The sequence below is a fragment of the Mesoplodon mirus genome (genome assembly GCF_964341445.2).
Source record: "Mesoplodon mirus genome assembly, chromosome: 9".
Lineage (NCBI taxonomy): Eukaryota > Metazoa > Chordata > Mammalia > Artiodactyla > Ziphiidae > Mesoplodon > Mesoplodon mirus.
Genome location: NC_138985.1, coordinates 70,048,855 through 70,067,895, shown reverse-complemented (window position 1 = coordinate 70,067,895; position 19,041 = coordinate 70,048,855). Strand labels below are relative to the sequence as shown.

At 51.9% G+C, this 19,041-nt stretch overlaps 1 protein-coding gene across 4 annotated transcripts in view; it reads right to left on the bottom strand.

Moving 5' to 3' along the window:
* Positions 1–325: 325 nt before the first annotated feature.
* The window catches only part of ADCYAP1R1 (ADCYAP receptor type I), a 40,141-nt gene continuing 21,425 nt past the window's right edge, over positions 326–19,041 (bottom strand). For 2 of the 4 annotated variants that reach the window (XM_082632619.1, XM_082632620.1), the window contains 5 exons: positions 18,428–18,497; positions 14,596–14,687; positions 4,476–4,605; positions 3,015–3,056; positions 326–1,770 (listed from right to left, as the gene is read on the bottom strand). In XM_082632619.1, coding sequence (XP_082488745.1) covers positions 1,582–1,770; positions 3,015–3,056; positions 4,476–4,605; positions 14,596–14,687; positions 18,428–18,497 — 523 coding nt within the window. In that variant the 3' untranslated portion in view covers positions 326–1,581. Of the gene's footprint in view, positions 1,771–3,014; positions 3,057–4,475; positions 4,606–7,788; positions 7,873–14,595; positions 14,688–18,427; positions 18,498–19,041 lie in introns of all 4 variants that reach the window. The other 2 variants (XM_082632617.1, XM_082632618.1) reach the window with 2 other exon arrangements.

The window sequence follows — 19,041 nt, the reverse complement described above, 5'->3', positions numbered from 1 at the left end:
GCCTCTCCGGGAACACGTCCCCAAGTCCCCTGGGCCTCTTCCTCTTTATAAAACCAAGCAAAGCAACATTCCCCATCCTCCCAAACTCTCCCAAGTGTTCCAGAACGTGCCCGTGAAACAAGCCCACAAACACATGTGGACAGAAACACCACAAGCTGACACAAATGAGGTGGGCCCCACACATGGGCCACGGCATTCTAGCACTTTCCTCCACATGCCCTGAACCTGGTTCTGCCCCAGTTTAAATTCTTAGGGTGTGGTCTGGTAACTTGTGGCTGGGCAGCCAGGACAGGAGTTTGGGTGCAGCCGCTCCTCCCATCAGCAGCCCCTGCTAACAAGCATGGCAGGTGTGGCGGCTTCCCCTCCCAAACCCTAGGACACCCTGGCATCCGTGCTGACTCAATGTCTAAAGCACAGAGGGAAGTCTTTGCAGAGGTCTCCGATTTCAGTAGCTGAGCCCAAGCCCGAGAAAGCTGGTGACTGGGGCCCCTTGTGGTCCGGGGGTGGGGGGATGAAGGGGAGCCCTGGGCCCTGGGCACATGGAGGTGTAAGGTGCTTCGCGATTCACTGATATCACAGGAAGGGGGCTGGTTCATCCCAGTCATGGCTTTGACTTCAAGGGGAACTGGGAAGGGGGAAGGCTTAGGGGCTCTATAGGGTGAGTGTAGCTGGGAAAGAGTTTCTCTGAGGCATCCATCTCTGAATGTTCTGCAACTGATGCCTGGGGACAGCAGGGACAGAAGGGAGGCTACCAGATGAACCCCGCCTACCTTGAGTCAGGGGTAAAATAATGGAGGTGGTGAAGGTCTTCCATGGGTCCCTCCAAACTCCTTCCATCTCCATTCCAATCACATCCACTTTTCTGGCTCCTGGCAATTTTTCTTGGGCCAAATGAAAAGCACCAGAACTTTCTCTGGCCTTAGCCCCACATCCAAACGGAAGTCTCTGACTGGAAGAGCCCTGGAGCTTTCCCACTGTCTGATACCCAGGAACTGGGCACCTGGATACCAAGATGTTGGGTGAGCATGGGTCTCGCCTGCACCAAAAAGCACTCCAAGCTGGACCTCTGGCAGCCTCGGGGACTGGGCCAGGCCTGAAAAGGGCCACGGGGTGGCAAGTAGCCTCAAAGAGTCCATACCGAGAGTCAGACACTGCAGGGGGCGCTGTCAGGCAGGGCCCACCCCGAATCCGCCAAAGTAAGGTCCCCAGCCTCAGCTCACAAGGCCTCCCACACAGGGTCAGGCGATCACTGAGGCTGGTGGGACGGGGTCGGGTGGAGCTGGGGACCTGCCTGAGGTGAGCAGGGACACAAGGTAGAGGGGGAGGGATGGGCCGACTTTCCCAAAATTGAGTATTTACATGTCTGGGGTCAACGCCCAGGGGCCCACAGTGGGCAGGGCCAGCGCCAAAACGCGGAGGGGAAATACCCGTCTGCGCCCTGCATCCTCCTCCCACCTCGGGGAGCTGGGCTCCCAGCCCAGGGCCGGCCCGAAGGGAGAGAAGAGGCACAGCACGCGTGGGCCGGCGCCCACCCACCCGAGCCCCAGCCGCTGTTCCGAGGAGAGGAGGGGCGGGGTGGGCTCAGGTGGCCAGGTTGTCAGCTGGGAGGCCAGACATGCGGATCTGGGAGCTGCTCTTGCTCAGGATGGAGAGCTGGGTGCCCCCGTTCACCCCGCTGCTGGCCAGGGACGGGTGCCGGTGCTTGAAGTCCATGGTGAAGTAGCGGTTCACCTTCCAGCTCCTCCACTTCCGCTTGATCTCCGCCTGCACCTGCGGGGGGCAACTCGGGTGGTCACTTCTGGCCGGACACCTTCTCACACCTCACCTGCCCGCCTGCCGGCCCTGGGGCCCCTCCCAGGCGGGCACTCCCATTAACAGTGGCTGCAGATGAGGATTGCCTGGAGAGCTTTAACAACCCAGATGCCCAGACCGTACCCCGGAACAATGACATCCAAATCTCTGGGGTAGGGCACCCATATGTTTTCAAGCTTCCTAGGGGATTCCAATACACCATTAGGGTTGAGGATCACTAAATAAAGCACCCTTCTGGGCAAAGACCCCCCCGCCATGTTGCTCTTAGCATGGTGCGCACAGGGCATGCCCAGTTTCAGCGTCCACATACCCACCCCCTTCGCCAGCACTTTTGTGCGGTGCAGGTACCCTCCACCTCCAGTTCCAGCTCCCACTTCCACCATCGGTCCTGACAAGCTACTTGTACTCAGACTTCTTGTGTCTCCCAGCCACTCCCTGCAGGGCCCTGTCTGCCTCTCCATATCTACCCTTATCTAACCCTTCTGTAGGTGGTCTGAGCTAATCTTCTTATTTCTCAGATGCAAAAAGAGGAGGAAGCCTGCCATGGTCGCCCAGCCAAGGCCCAAGCACTTGGTGCAATGACTTCTGCCTGCTCTCCAAAGCCATCCACCCATTCAGTGCCCATCCCCATCTCAGCATCTCTGTTCTGCACTCTGCTCAAAAGCCTCACCCTAACAGGCCTGGAAATGGAGCATTACTAGAAGGTTCCAAGCCGCTCCCCAGGGTCCCTCAAGTCCCACTCTTACAGGGGATGGGTTTGGGCAGGCAGGCTGGCCTGCTGGGGGCAGGGCTGAACTTTGGATAGTTCCCCACTCAGCACCCCTGCCCATCAACAGCCTCAGAAACTGTATGTACCATTTCCTGTGCCTTGTCCTTCCTCACTTTCAGTTCACCCTGACTAAGGTGTGTCTTACGGTGAGAGCCCTCCCAGGTGGGTCTGCACTCAACAGTTGGTGCCTTTATGGAGGGAGCTTGGCTCTGGAGGCTGGGCCTCAGCTGCACAGCAGGCAAAGCGGGAGAGAATCTGGTACAGGGTGGAGGCCGTCGGGAGATGCCAGCATGGCTGCCGTCCCCCTCCTGTAGGTGCTGGGAGTCTGGCAGAGTCCAGGTCGGGAGGATCAGCCCTGTGCGCCCAGCAGGCCACAGCCCTGTCTGCTCCCCAGCAAGCTGTACCTCCACTGCTAAGAAGGCCAGGATCTTACCTCCCCATTCAGAAAACAGTAGAGAACAGCCACCACAAAGCCCTAGGGAGAGAAGACAAACAAAACCTGAGAATGCCAGCAAGGAGCCCTCCACCCGGGGTGTGTGGGAGGCCGCAGGAGCAGGGAGGGACACCAGAAAGCAGAAAAATAAGATGATCTCAATGCAGGCACCTGCCTGGGAATCTGCGGTAAGATGGGAAAAGTTCTGTTCCACCAAGATGGCCACACCCATGAAGCCAGGTGGCTGGTGGGGGCATTCCCTCCCACCGACAACCCTGGCTTTGGATCTCACGTTCCCTTGGTCAAATCCTTCCCATTCCCAAGGGCCAGCTCTGACCCACGTTCTAGAGGAGGCCTTCCCTGCACGCCCCAGAGTGTCCTCTGGGCTCCCCAGCCAGCCCGCAGGCCCCCTAAGGGTAGCAGTCCTACAGGACAGAGCAGACCCGTCTGTATCCACCACCACCTCCCCACTCCACCCTCCTTCGGCCAGACACCCTTGTACGCAGAACACACAGAACAGCACAGAAGTGCCTGGGGCAGAGTAGGTGCTCGGCTCTTCTACACACATTCTTGACTTATATTCTGTGCGTTTAGAATTCTTGTGCTGAGACAGGGACCCCAGGCTCTGACTCCCAGGCTAGGGCTTTGTCAACAAACCTCCCAGCCTTCCCAGGCTAAGAACCCAAACAGGTAAGATGGCTTTGAATTAAAATGGGGCAAGGGAGAGAGTCCGGTCAGATACACAGAATAACTTTGCGACCATCGAGGTCCAATACTCCTCTGAACAGCTGGGCTAGGGAGAGGCGCTCTATCCTGGGGACTTTCAAGAGAGCCACCCACCGCCTTCACTGCCCCACTCATGCGCCCACCTGTTCATTTACTCACCATGCATCCTCGCACTGACTCACTCACCCCTTCACTCACTCATTTACAGCCCCGTTTACTGATTCCTTCATGCACGGACTTCCTAGTCTCTGGCTCTCTCATTCCCTGGATCACTTATTTACATATCTGTTTGCTCAACTTCCTGTTCAGCTCATTCAGCTCCCTGTGACCAGATCCTGTGCTGGGGATCTGTCTTACTTGGGTAAGACAAAGCTCCAGCACTCACAGGGTGCATGTTCTACAGGCTGAAGCCAGAAGTGGACAGAGAGGTCTCTTGAGGCCGCTCTGCCCACTCCCAGGGCCGATGGTGAGGGCCGGGGAGCTGGCGCCTGATTGCCCAAGGGAGGCCTGGTTCAGGACACCCAGACGCAGCAGCAACATGAAAATATCAGCATGTCTTCTCGTGGGAGCCTAGAGGGTGGACAGTAGAAAGGGCTCCCCCAGCTCCCTTCTAATCTAGAACTATTATTCCAGAGGTGGAACCTAGAATAGGTTAAAGACATAGAACCACCACCAAGGTAGAGGCCAGGGCCCTGGCTCCCCATGAGTTCTGCCCTCCACACATACCACGCCTACCTGGAAGGAGCCCAGCCCCAGCTCAAACACAAGTCTCTCCCTCTTGCTGACGTCCTCGGGGGAGAAAGCAAAGACTGTGTAGTGGATTCCAAATAGCGGGATGAGCAGCAGGGTGGACCGGGCGAGCCGTCTGTGGGGAAAGAGCAAAACACCTGCTCCGGGGGCTGCCAGGGCTTGGGGCCAGAGCCACGGAGGGCAGAGAAGCTCAGGCCCAGCCCCTACTCTCCCCCGGAGCTGGGGCCCCTATCCACGGGCTCCCTCAGGATTCTCTCCCGGTGCATGGGGCCTGGGGGAGATGGCAGCCAACAGAGCCCAGGCTTCCAGAACTCCCTGGGAAGTGCTGGGGAGACACCCCCCTGTCTGCAGGGCACCCATCCCTCTAGGCCATGCCGGTATCCTGTAGAACCACTAAACGTGCACATGTGAGTATGCGATTTACACAGACCCTTTTTGGGAGGTGCGAAACCTTTGGGAAAAGTGAAGTCAGGGCAAAACCCTGGGGTGGGATTTGGAAGGACAACATGAGGTGTGTCCTCAAGCAAAACAAGCATTCTCCTGCTCTGCAAAGAAGCTCCCTGTGCCTGGAAAGAGCAGCCCCTAGGGGACCACAGAGACAGTCGGCTTTCCTGAGTCTGGGGCGAGCCGGGCATGCTCGTGGAGAGTGATGGAGACGCGCTGATGACAGGGAGGCGGGTGCGGAACGCTGGGTAGACCACAGAAGGAGAGACTTGGGAGGGGTCCTAGGAAGGATTTACTGACTCCGAGCATAAACAATCACCATCTAGCAGGAGGAACGTGCCACCTGGGAAACTGAGTCGGGGGAGCGAAGGCTGTCTGCTCAGGTGGGAGTAGAACGGGCAAGGGAGAAACGGCCCAAGGGACCTCAGTACTCCCTGAGGCCAGCTTTTCTGAGGTTCCTGACTGCAACTGGCTCCTAGGCCCAGTGGGGTGGGGCTCTTGTCTGAGAGGGTGGGGTACAGAAGCCACGGGAAAACATCAAGAGTAGGCATGGCAACATGTGCTCTTGTGGGTCCTGCTCCAGGGGCAGGGTGGCTCCCAGAGGGTCTCCAAGAGGGGAGACCCCGTCTCTGCCCACCCCAGCAGACTGGCTCCCTTTGGATCTCCTGGAAGAGCCGGCCCCGCCCTACAGGTGCAGTCCGCCCCCTGGGCCCTCCTAGCAGAGCTCGGCCCAGGTACGGGGGTGGCCGTTTGACTTGGGGCAGTCACACCATGTGCCCCTCCCTCCCTCTTTCCCATCCCAGCCTTTCTGGGAGAGAATGTTCTACTGAATGCGGGGCCTCCGGATTTCAGAAGTAGAATCTATGGAGTCTGAGTGATGCCCTTGGCTTACCAGCATCTACTGAGAAGGAGAGGATGGGGAAGGGGAAGAAAGAAAAGCAGGGGAGAGGACACAGCGGAAGGGGAAGGAACAGCCTAGGGAGACCTTCAGGTGGACCAAGGCTCAGTCCCGGAAGGAAAAAGCCCCTCGAGTGCCCAGTGCCCACCAATCCTCCCCGTGCTCACAGACTGCCCATTCTACAGGACCTGGGGGTGCCTGGACCAAAGCGGGCACCAACAGGATCTGATGGGCTCCCACTCAGAGCCCAGCTGAGTTTGGGATTGGTCTAGCCTCTCATCTGTCTGTCCGCTCTCGGATGTGGCTCTTTGAAGGCAGGCATGGTACCTCACTTAACTGTCATCTGCCCTGGCCAGCACATGCCATGCACAGGGCTCACACTCGGAAAGCGCGCGTCCATGAAGGGATAACCACACGGGCCCGGGATGAACACCTTGGAGCCCTTGACACTGAGCATGACCTGGGAGCCCAGGTCCTGCTCATGCTCATCTCCAGGCACCCTGAGGGCAGCAGGAAGTGTGGGCTGGAGAATGAAAATCCAAAAAGAAGAGGAAAGTGGCCTGGAAACGCAGACATGTGGACATCTTGCAGGTGCCTCTGTGACCCTGCCTAAAGGGGTTACTTTAAAAAAGCAGCTTAACTGAAGAAGCTGAGGAGGGAAGGCAGCTCTGGGATGTGCCGCGGTCCCTGCCTTCTTGCCTCCCCTCCCCAGAATGGATCTGTTTCCAGGGATCTGCCCCTGAAGTTTGAAAAGTGCCCTGGAAACCCAAAGGCCAAACTTCTCCAGCTTTCGTGGTGGTGGTGGATGGGACGGGTTTGGTATGTGAGAAACACCTTTCAGGCCCTTCCCAGCCCCAGGCAGATGTGGCGAATGCAGCAGGGCATCCCACAGTATAGTCCAAGGGCAACGCCTTCCCTCCCGAGGCCCCGGTGCAGCCCAGGAATAATCAGGGACCTCTGCCAGGGACCCAGGGCATCCCCATGACTCCTCTTGGTAGATGGGACAGTGGAGGCAGGTGAGGAAGTCACTAAGTCTCAGAGCCCGAGGACCTCTGTCCTTCGGAGGCCTTGGAATGGGAACATATGGTGTGAACCTTGTAACCCCGCGTTGGGGAGTCACAGACTCAACGCTATGATCTGATTAACCCAGACAGACCACGGCACAGGGCCTTAGCCTCTGTCTTCCTGCCCCAAGGAGGCATCACTGGGCAGAAGAGGCCTAAAGAATACAAAGAAGAGCTCCAACAGTCAGAGCCCCCCAAATTCCACTGGGTTCCCCCACTTAAAGGGATGTCCAAGTTGGAGCTGAGGCTCCAGCAAGAGATGCCCCAGGGACTGGTGCTTAGGACTCCCTGGGTTCAAATCCTCACCCTGCCAACTGTGTGGCCTTGAGCGAGTCATTTCACCTCTCTGTGCTTCAGTTTCCTCACCTGTAAAATGAGGATAATACAAGTACCCACCTAACAGGTTTGTGTGGGGAGTCAGCCACTCAGCACGCTCGGTGGAAGTGAGGTGCATGGGGTGAGGGTCCCGCCCCCTGCAGGAGGACGGTCTACATGAACTCAAGCTCAAGGCCCTTAGAAATAATTTGGCAGTTGCAAAGATCGAAACCCAGAGACATGGGGATTTGCGGAAGACCACACATCACGACAGCCGCAGCGGCAGAGGCTTCAAAGATGCTTCCTGCTCAGCACCAGCCGCGCCCCAGCTGCTCCACAGTGGCCACAGCCCCATGCCCGCAACCTCCCCTCCTGCCCCAGGCCATGAGGTTGCAGAGAACTCAAACACACAGATGTCAACATGCAACAGCTGGGAAAGGGCTTGGGGCTGGAGGCGCAGGCTCGCTCCCTGCCCTCCTCCAGCCTGGGCGGATGCAAGCTCTGGGCGGTGGCAACAGCAGCATGCATCCCCCTCCCGTCCAGAACACCCAGCCACAGCCACGCCACGCACACTTACAGAGTAATGGTGGACAGTTCTGACATCTTGCAAGAGTGCTGCTGAGCCCGCTGTGGCCTGCAGTAGCATTTCTGCACGCAGCTGCTGGGTGTGACAAGATGGGCATTTCTGTCAGCTGCGGGCACTGGGCAACGAGAAACTGAGGTGGGACGTAGGGTGACACGGCTCCCAGGGTGGGCAGAGAGGCCCAGGGTGTAGAGAGAGACAGGGCCTGGGCGTCACGTGGAGGAGAAGGAGGAAGCCAAGGGCCGAGACGTGGTCAGCTCTGGACACAGAAGTACACGCCTCTACATATATACGTGTGTGCCTGGACACACAGGCACATGCGAGCCCTCACACTGGGAAACCGACAGGTGGTGGGGTTCGGGAGGGGGGGAACACGTGTGTTTGGAAGGTGGGGCCTGACTGGGGCTCACGCAGGGGACCAGCAACTGTCTCCAGAGTCAGCTCCAGGCACAGAGCATGGCCTTGACGGAGATCCCTCAGCAAGATGGGCAGCTGGAAACTCACGCCATGGACCTCACGATGGCCCAGCCCTGGAATCAGGCCATTTCTGCACTTGCTTGTGAAAACCAGCTGGAGCATCCACTGGTCTTTGCCCCCCCTCCCCTCCTGCACCTTCCTCTGACTGAGCCCCCGGGTACCTCAGTGTGGGCCTAAGGGGAGCAGGGGTAGGATGGATGGAGCAGACCCATGAAACACTACACATCCACCATGGAATTTAAAATTAAGTGAAAAATCCACTTCCTGGGTTGCCTGAGCCACACTACAAGGGCTCAACAGCCACAGGTAGCTAGTGGTTCCTGGGCTGGACAGCACAGATCGGGGGCATTTCCAACACTGCCGAGAGTTCTACGGCACAGTGCGGGCTAGACTTCTCGATAAAAGTTCGGAGGGCAGGGGCTGAAGGCTGAGAGGGCACCTTTCGGGCTCTGCCCCGCTGCCTGCAGAAACGGGCCGCCTTAAGGAGCCGCCCACAGGTGGGCCCAGGATGCCGTCCAGCTCTACCTGGCACTGGGCGAGGCACAGAGCTCCGCCTCCTCAGAGAGGCCCCAGGCTCAACTTCCACCTCTTCTAGCCCCTCTCGGTCCTGCTTGTGCTTGGGTTGGCACAACTCATTTGTTTCCATCTCTGACACACATGGAAGAAGTGGAGTAAGAGCTGTGTCACCTTGTCAGACTGCAGAAGAGGTGCCCATTTCAGGCACCGTGTGGCCGAGCTCCTAGTAGCTGCTGGCGAACGGATCAACCTGAGGGGGTCGGGTGCAAATGAGAACAGCTACGCACAAAGAGGCCGGACCTTTGGCCTTCGTGGATTCGTAATTTGTGACTCCCGCTCTTTTAAGAGTCAGTCTGAAGGTCCCTGACATGTAGTGACACGTCATTTTGCTGAGGCGAACATGTGAATCACACCCTTCAAAGATGGGGCAAGCTGAGGTCCACCCAGCATCCTTGCCTCAGTTACGTCTGTGGTTCTCTCGTTTAATTAACAACATGTTTCAATTCACACCAGACTGTGAGATGGGCACTAGTGAACCATTATACAGATGAGGGATGCTATGATGCTCTGCTACCCAGACCAGCAGTATCGGTACCACCTGAGAGCTTCTCAGAAATGCAGAATTTCAGTGGCTGGCTCAGACCTGCTGCCTTAGAATCTGCATTTTTAACAAAATCCCTAGGTGCTCCACCTGCAAATCAAAATTCCAGGAACACTGTTGTGAGGAAGTCATGTATTTGAGAAGTTTTTCATGTGCCTCAATGAATGTCAAAGGTCTGTTTTGTACGTACAAAGAGACAGATAGACACATATCAGTATGTTTTCTTCAAAAATTAGAAGAGCTTAATTGGGCATTCAGGAATGGAAGCCATCCATTCTAGTCTTCAAGTTTTTTCTCTACCTTGCCCAGATTGAAAGGTTGACTACTCTCTCCTACAGCCAGTGGCCTGACCCCTCACCCTTGGCCTGGGTGAGCCACAGAAATCAGGGTCCAGGAGCCCGAGAGCCCAAACCTCAAATGTCACTTCCTACACCCCCAAACTCTAAAGCTTCAGCTGTTCTCCTCTGAGACTCCCTTTCCCCAAACCTCTAATGACTGTTCAAAGGGATCCAATGAAAAGAAACAAAAAGGAAAATGGATGGCAGAAAAGCCAGAGACAGGCATGAGAAAGAATGACGTCAGAATCTCTGAAAAGTCACTTGTTAGTGAAAAATAGAAAAGAAATTCAATCAAGAGGAAGAGATAAACCTAGGCTGGCTGATCAGCTCAGTTCTCATTTGGATCCAAGGGAGGATAAGAAACTCAGACAAGGGTAGCGGATGGAGGCTGCTTGGAGAACCCCACAGCAGGTGCACGGCTCACACCCACATCTGGAAGTCAGGGAGCCCTGGCTCCCAGACCTGACTCTGCCAAGGCTTTGCTCTGTGTCTGCAGGAAGGTCAAAGCCATTTCCAGGCCTCGACACTGCCATCTATAACCCAGGGATGCAGCACATGGTTTCTTCTGACCCTGCTTTGGTCTCAAGCTAAACTCCACAAATGCTGCAATGTCTTTTGCGTGCAAGGCTGCCTGGGCTATAGCCCCAGGATGCTAGACAGAGACCCCTGCAGGGGAACCCTTTGTGGGCAGCACCCCTGTCTATTTCACCCTGATCCTAGTAGTCGGCATAGCACTGGACACTTGGCAGGCCCACAGAATGTTGTGACCTGAGCTAAACATTCTCCATAGGGTCCCTCCTGGTGTACCCCCAGAGCCCCGGCCCAGTCCCCAGGGAGGCACTCCCCACCACACTGGTACTCCAGCCAGCAGCCCAGTTCAGCAGATCTTGGAGTTTCCCTGCCCACCCTCCTTCTCCCCCACCACTGAGGACCAGCCAGCCCTCAGTGCCCCTTGCCTAACCTGGGGGGTCGGGGCACCTGAGCTCAAAGCTTTGTTTGGCCACTGACTTGCTGATTTTAGGTGTTGCCACTTTCCTTCTCTGGACTTCAGTTTCTCCATCTGCAAAATGGGGGCAAACATTCCCTATTGCCAATCCCTAACAGGAGCTGTCAGGATAGGGTGCTTCCAGACAAGGGAGAGAGTGCTTTGGAAGGAGAAGATAGAGCCGCATGTGAACTGGGAGCCTTAGGCTGTGGGCTGAGTTCCTGGACTGAGAGCCTCCCGGCTGCACTTCTGCCTAGACATGGAACAGTCTGTCTTCAGAGGCGAATGCCATCCCGCCGACGCTGGGTAGGTCACAGCCCTGCTGAGCTATATGCTATTGGGTTGGCCAAAAAGTTCGTTCGGGTAACATCTTATGGAAAAACCTGAACAAGCTTTTTGGCCAATCCAATACATCACGGTGTCTGTTCTCCTTCCTTTACCCCGTGGGGACCTGCTCTGTGGGATGCCTGAGGGAAATACAGATGGGGTTTCCCTCCCCGACCCCAGACCCAAGAGGCAGCTCCCAATGCCCATCTTGCAGCAGGGAGAGCACTGGGCATAAAGCCAGCTCCCTATAGGGCCAGGCCTGAGATGCTCTCAGCACAATCAGCGTCTGCCCTGAAACCTCGCCTTCCTTTTTCTCAACCAGTTGGCTTCTCACAGAGGTAAACTCTGGTCCCCAAGACAAGGCAGGCTAACCCTGACCCCAGAATGGGGCTGAGCCCAAACCCTCTGCCCCAAACCAAGTCGAGCCTAAGCGCAGGCTTAGCCCCGACCCAGGCCCACACTCCATGCCTGGCCACTGCCCAAGTCCTGAGCCCAGCCACTCCTTCTACCAGCCAGTGAGAGAACGGAGGTGGCTCAGGGCCACTGTCCCGCTGCAGGAGCCCCAGCCCCCAACAGGTCCCTCTGCGGCTGGGTCAGGAGCGCCGTCTTGGTCTATGGAGGAGGACAAACCCTTATCATCTGAGCAGCTGGAACCAGCCTACAGGAAGGGGAGTGAATACAGGCAGGGGGTCCTCTCGGGCTTTCTTGGGGATGCCCAGGCTTTAATTTGTTCTGGAAACAGAGGAAAAAACCGGAAAGCTGTTGTGGGCAGATATGAAGGGATATCAGCCCAACACATAACTCTGTTGACCCAAAAGGACTCGGACGCAGCCCCGAAATCTCCCTCTCCTACCATGTCATGCCCCTTTTTTAATCCCCCGCATTGTCTACCCCCCTCCCCACCTGCAGCAGACACCTCCCAGCTCAAAGCACTCCAGGCGGGGCAGTTTTTTACAAGGCTGGAACCCACTGGGGCCTCTTCTTCCAGGAAGCCTTGTTTAACACTATCTTCTTGTCTGTAAAGTCTTTGAGGGTAGAAATGATGGTGCAGTCAAGTTTGAAGTCAAGGGTCTGCCTGCATTGTGGCTATGGCTTCACTCTTTCCTGCTGGATTCATCTAACATCACTGATAAATAGTTCCCTTGGCTGTAAAATGGGGATTATATTTAATCCAGATTTGCTGTGTGGGCATTAAACGTGCGTGTACTGAATGGCAAGTGTTTTTAAATGCTCTGCAGTTCTTAGCGGCATGGCCACTTTGAAGTCCCTCACTTTCACCAGTAGGGTCTCCTTGACCCTGGAAACACTCAAACGTGTTGCTGCATTTAATGGGATCAAGCTGATCCCTTGTCCTGTGTCAGCCCTCCCACCTGGCTTGTGGACCACATCCACCTGAGGTTTAATCTTTGGAGCTTGAGACGAGCACAAGTTTAGATTTCTCTAAAAAAAAATTTGCTGAGATTTGAGGGGGATTTTTTACATGATAAAAGTAAACCAAAAAAAAAAAAAAAGTAAACCAACTACAGCCATACCCCTGAGATACTGTGGGTTCAGTTCCAGACCACAGCAATAAAGCGAATATTGTAATAAAGCGAATATCGCAATAAAGCAACTCACATCAATTTTGTGGTTTCCCAGTGCATATAAGGGTTATGTTTACACTATCCTGTAGTCCGTTAAGTGTGCAATAGCATAATGTCTAAAAAAAAAATGTACACACCTTAATTTGAAAACACTTCATTGCTAAAAAATGCTAATCATCCGAGCCTTCAGTGAGTCATAGTAGTAACAAAGATCACTGATTACAGGTCGCCACGACAACTATAATAATGAAAAAGTTTGAAACATTGCGAGAATTACCAAAATGTGATGCAGAGACACGAAGTGAGCAAATGCTATTGGAAAAATGGGGCTGACAGACTTGTTCAACACAGGGTTGTCACAAACCTTTAATCTGTAATAAAAGCAATATCTGTGAAGCACAGTAAAGTGAAGCGTGATAAAACGAGGCATGCCTGCAGCTGGTTCTTTAAACGTTTGTACTTAAATGTATAAACCCTGTACTAATTACAGATGGTTCTTATCTATGCATTAGGAAGGCCTGACAAGACTCTACAGCTCCCAGTCTACAATTTACCTTGAAAACCCTGGCTCCACACTTGCCTCCCTCCAGACCCTGGGGTTCTTGCTGCCTGGGGAGGGATGTCCAAGCTGGTAAAGTATGTCCGGGGGTCAGTAGAGTGTGCTTACTCAGGCTGCAGCTGAGCCACCATGTGTGTCCCTGCACAGGCAGAGCGAGGGGAAGCTAGGAGAGGCCCCAGAGGAGAGGTCCCAGGGACCTCAGAAGAAGAAACAGATCCTACCAGGAAGCAAGGTGGGGCAGGAGCTGGGGGAACCATGGTTGCTTAGAGCTCAAAGGAGAGACAAGGCCGACTTTGCTGCCCACCAGCTTCAGAGGTCCAAGATGACTGCTAGCGTGGGAACCAAGCCACCCTCAAGCAGGATAAGCAGGCCAGACGTAAGGACGTGGTTTCTGACCCTGGACCAGAAAAGGTGAGGGGAGCGGCGGGGCCCTGTTTTGTGGCTCCTGGAGACGAAGGCAGGAATGATCTCTCCAGGGCAGTTACTTGCAGAGAGCTGGCCCTACCAGCCCATCAGGGCAGGGCCTCCAAGAGTTTATGACTTATGTGGATGAACAATTTTCAGCTACATAACATACACATATAAGCAAAGGTTGGTAAACATTTGCCAAAACATGAAAAAATAAAGGGCAATAAATGGAGAGCCAAAAGAAGGAGGGGAGGGGCGGTCAATGTAATCATCCTACACGTGGGAAGAAACAAGCCTGATGGAGCCAGGCCCTAGGCTAATCCCTGCCCCCAGCGGAAGGGCTATCACAGGAGAGGTACCCAGGCTGAACAGAGACCAAGGGCAACCTCCACTGACCTGGGGAAGCCTCAAGGAGCCTGAGGGAAGGACCTGGCACTGGCCCCTGAGCAGTTCCTGCCTCCCCCTCTCTCCGGGAGAATGGCAGGGTGGAGGAGCCCTCTGCTGGAGTCTCTCTGCTGTCCCACTTGTCCACTGGGCAGCCATCAAGGTTCTGAGCCCCAGGTTGCAGCCTCTGATGGAGGCTGGACCAGCCCCCTCTGGTGCCATGAGAGCACTTCAGTTCCTTCTAACCTGCTCTCTTCTTAAACTGAAGACGCAACACATACGGCTTCCACGCCAGAGACTGTCCCCAGATTCCCTGTGCCTATCTGGCCCCTCCAGCCGATCACAGGGGACCAAGCTGCCTCCCCGGGGCCGGAAGTGCCTCCACAGCACACACACCCAGCTGGTCATGCTCCTGACCACAAAGCAAGAAGGGTGAGATGGAAGATGGCTGAAGGAGAGGTTGGCAACTATATTTTAAAGGTACTTTAACCCAAAAGAATTCTTGCCAATGCCCATGCTAGGATACCCCGTCAGCGACACCCAGGCCTTCTCCTCCTGTGTCCTGTGTGCAGGGCCCATAAAGCTGTTGGACTTGACCATGGCATTCACCTAATGGTACTTACAAGTAGATGCTGGACTCATTGCCTCCCATGTCTGGAGACTGAAGTTTCTGCACGAGGATGACAATGATGCCAATGAAGAGCACAAAATTAACCTGAGAAGCAAAGAAAAACCAGATGAAAATGATTCTGAGCAAAGACTTTCCACACCCCTGCCTCTGCACTGTCTGTTATTCCCCCAACAGGGCCCTCCCTCCCATCCAGTCAAGATCCCATCTAGGCTTATAATCTTAAGATGGCAGCATGAGAACACTCATTCACCCCCCAGCCTCCCTCCATATCACTGAAATGACAGAAGAGAGAGATGAAGAAGAATTCCATAAGAGTACTGAAAAATAGCAAAGATTATCATGAGTGAGCCAGAAAAGGGAGCAATTTCCGGAAAAGAAAGAGCAAACAGTGCCAGGGTGATGGAAAAACTACAATGCCAACCAGAGAAGAGGCTATCGCAGAGGTGAGAGCTGTCCTCTGGAGAAACTCCAAGTCCAGAGTCACTGAATATGGAAAACCAGAATGGACAACCATAAGCACTATTAATTAAAGGACTGCCTGGGAATAGCAATAGTGTTTACCTTCAGACAAAAGCTCTCTAAACAAAGTGGGAAGCTGTGTGTATGGTGAGAAAGGAAGAGGGAGGGGAGCAAATAAAAAGAAACAAGGCGACTACACAGCAACATCTGGCTGTAGCAAAGCAGCGCTCAAGGAGAAAATGTAGAGCCTAACACTAACTTAATACAAAATAATAAATATTGAAAATAAAATAATTAACCATTCAAATCAAAATCTAGGGAAAGAGTATCACAAGTTTAAGTTATACAAGAAAGAAGTTAAAGATAAAAATTCGTTAAAGAAATACAAAAAAAAAAGTAGACTTGATCGATAAAAATAAAATTTTTTGGTTTTGCTCTGCTTGTTTTCACAGATCAAGTAGAATGGTAAAGCATCCTCCAGAGGGCAGGGTTCTGTCAGTCCTGCTTTCTAATGCATGCTCAATGTCTAATCAGTACCCAGAATTTAGCACAGTAAATACTGTTAACTGCACGTGTTAGTCCAAAAGGAGAAAATGCAATTAAACACATTTAGGGATGAGAAAGAGGACAACAGATGTATAGAATATTTTAAATCATCACGAGGAAAAATAATCAAACAAAATGGGAAAATATAAATTAATAAAATCAAATCAAGATGTAGAAAATCAGAACAGAGCAATGACCTCAGGAGAAATTTTAAAAGTACTCAAAGACATATGCATTAAAAGGCACCAGCCCAGATAATTTTACTGGCCAGTTTCATAATACCTTTAGGGAAGATGTAATTTACATACTACTTCATTATTTAAAAGCAAATAAAAAGAAAACCTCCCAAATTACCTATGAGGCTAACAAAACCCTAGTACAAAACCTAGACAAGGATAGAAAGTGTGTGCGCGTGCACAGATGCACGCGCACACACACACCTAAAACCAGAGAACTTACAAAGAACAACGTAAAACTATAAACAAAATATTAACAAATAGAATTTAGCAGTGCATTAAAAGAACAAACAGATCATGGCCATAAAGGTTTTATGTCAGGAATGCAAAAAAGATCTACTAATATTTATATTTGTTACATTAACAGATTAAAACAACGAACTACCTTTATCCCACATAAGACTGGTGAATAGTTCAGTAATGGAAACATCAACAAAAACGTAAGAAATGAGCACTTTCGTACTCTGCCTGTGGAGGGCAATTTGATATCCATGAAAATGTTAAATGTATACATCCTTTGTCCCAGAAATTCCACTCCTGGGATTTACTCTAAAGCATATTCACACATAACTCAAGAGTATGCACAAATATATCCACCACAACGTTGCTCATCATGAAGATAAACTGGAATATTATAAATGTCCATCACCAAGGGAATGATCAATTAATGTCTCCAAAACACATTTGATAAAATTCAACACCTATTCCTGACTTTTAAAAAATAAACACTAGGGCTTCCCTGGTGGTGCAGTGGTTGAGAGTCCGCCTGCCGATGCAGGGGACACAGGTTCGTGCCCCGGTCCGGGAGGATCCCACATGCCGCGGAGCGGCTGGGCCCGTGAGCCATGGCCGTTGAGCCTGCACGTCCGGAGCCTGTGCTCCGCAACGGGAGAGGCCACAACAGTGAGAGGCCCGCGTACCGCAAAAAAATAAATAAATAAAATAAAAAATAAACACTAAAACAAGCCAGGAATAGAAACTTTCCTAATTCAGTGAAGGTAACTGCCCAAAACTATAGCAAACACCTCAAAGAAAATCCTCAAAGAAACCAAGGAATAAACAGTATAAATGTTGGAAATGAAAAGTAAAAAGTATTTCCATTTATAGATCAAGTAATTTTCCATGAGAACCAACTGAAAATGGATAAGAACCAATAAAAGAGCTTCAAAAGGTAACCAAGAAAAGAAAAAAATACACAAAAACTAATAGCTTCCCTAAGTCCCAGCACCAATACACCCACTAGAAAATATAACGAAAGAATGATTCCTAGACACAAGCCGAGCACAAACGGAAAGACACCATAAAGGGAAACCTAACAAGACAACTAAAAAAAACCGTCAAAAATGACTCTATGAGAAAGACTGAATAAATGGAGAATCATGCCATATTCTTGGAAAGGAAGACTCAATATTTTAAGAAAACCACTTCTCCAAATTTGTTTATAAATTCAATGGTGTTCCTATAAAAATCTCAACCAGCCTTTTTTTTGCAACTTGACAACTTTGAAAGTCCATCTGAAAAAGTAAATGTGCGAGAAAATTTGGAAGGGGAAAAAAGTAAGGAAGGGGATATGAGCACACCAGATATCAAAACATGCTGCCCGTTTCCAGTAACTTGCCACAGGAACAGCCAAATAGATTAGTAACATGGAGTAGGAAGTCTGGAACTAAATACAAGTAGAGTACACTGATTGTTAACGATAAAGTGGCATTTCTACATAATAGAGAAAGAAGGACCTATTCAATAAAAAGAACTGAGAGGGTGGATGTCCACCCACTGGAAAAAAAATAAGGTTAGACATCATTTCAGATCAGACAGAGAAATAACATTTCAGATGGAGTAAAGGCATACTTGTAATGATGCAATCTACAAAATTGTTATAAAACAATTAAGAATACTTTTATATCTTAAGGTTGGGAAAGACTTCCATAAACAAGAAATAAGGCTCAGAATTCATGATGAGAAAGCCTGACGGCTTGACTATATAAAATTATGCAATCTTAGCAGTATACTTACAACATGTATAACAGATGAAGCATTACTATCTATCGAACAGTAAGAAAGATAACAACTGGACTAGAAAAATGAGCAAAGAATAGATAATAACCAGAATAAAAACAAATTGTCAGAATAAAAACAAATTGTCAATAAATATTTGAAAAAATGCTCTGCTGCACTAGCAATATGGAGAAATGCACATTAAAACAATAAGTTACCATTATCTTCCACAAGGCTGTGCAAAAATTTAAATGACTGAAATTACAAGTGCAGACAATGATATGGGAATACCCTTTGTGACCCAGCAATTCTACTTCTAGGGGTTAATTCTAAAGAAATATTCACACGTTTTCAAAACTATGCACACAACCGTTCCTAGTAGCATCTTTCATAATGAGGGAAAATGGGATAAAGACAGATGTCCAACACTAGCGGAAAAGCTAAATAACTTGTGCGTCCTTTTTGCAGAATATAACACAGCCACGGGAGGTTGGTTTGTGTGGTGACCTCTTTATTTCTCCTCCTCCCCTGCCTTTCAGCCCAGGCCTCTGTTTCTTCCCTGCTTCTTGTCCCAAGGACACTCACCATTATGGACCCAATCACAGGGGCTTTGATCACCCACCACAGAGCCGTGTTGTCATTCATATCCCAGCAGCTGCAAGACAGACAGAAAGAAGAGAGATGATGCTTGGGGGCATCATCTCTCCTGGCTGGCTCGAAGGGATGGAAGGGCATCATCATCTCCTTCCAGCCAAGCCCCTCCTGCAGCTCTGAGGAGGGGCTGGCTGGAAGGAGAGCTCTCAGGCGGGCTGTACACCCAAGCCCAGCCCTGGTTCAAGTGCCTTGGTCCTTCCCTCTGCTCCCCTGTCACGGCAGGGACTGGAGCCCAGGAGTGAGGGCACCAGTGGGCTCCTGGGCAAGGGCCATGTTCCCCCTTCAGACCTCGGGCTCTGGGGGATACGACCTCACCCTCGATATTCCTCCTCCCCTCCCTAAAAGGAGACCAGCCACTCAGTGTTGGGCCCAGAAGCAGAGCAGGACTCTTGAAACCTCGCACATTCCCTCACTGAGTCCTGGCTGAGATGTGGCTGGGTGGGTCCACCTGCAGTGGGGTCAGGGCACAGTCACTGCCCAGGGCTGGGGGTGAAGCCATGCCCGGCATTGGATGGTTTGCCTGAGACAGTTAATGGGAAATCAGG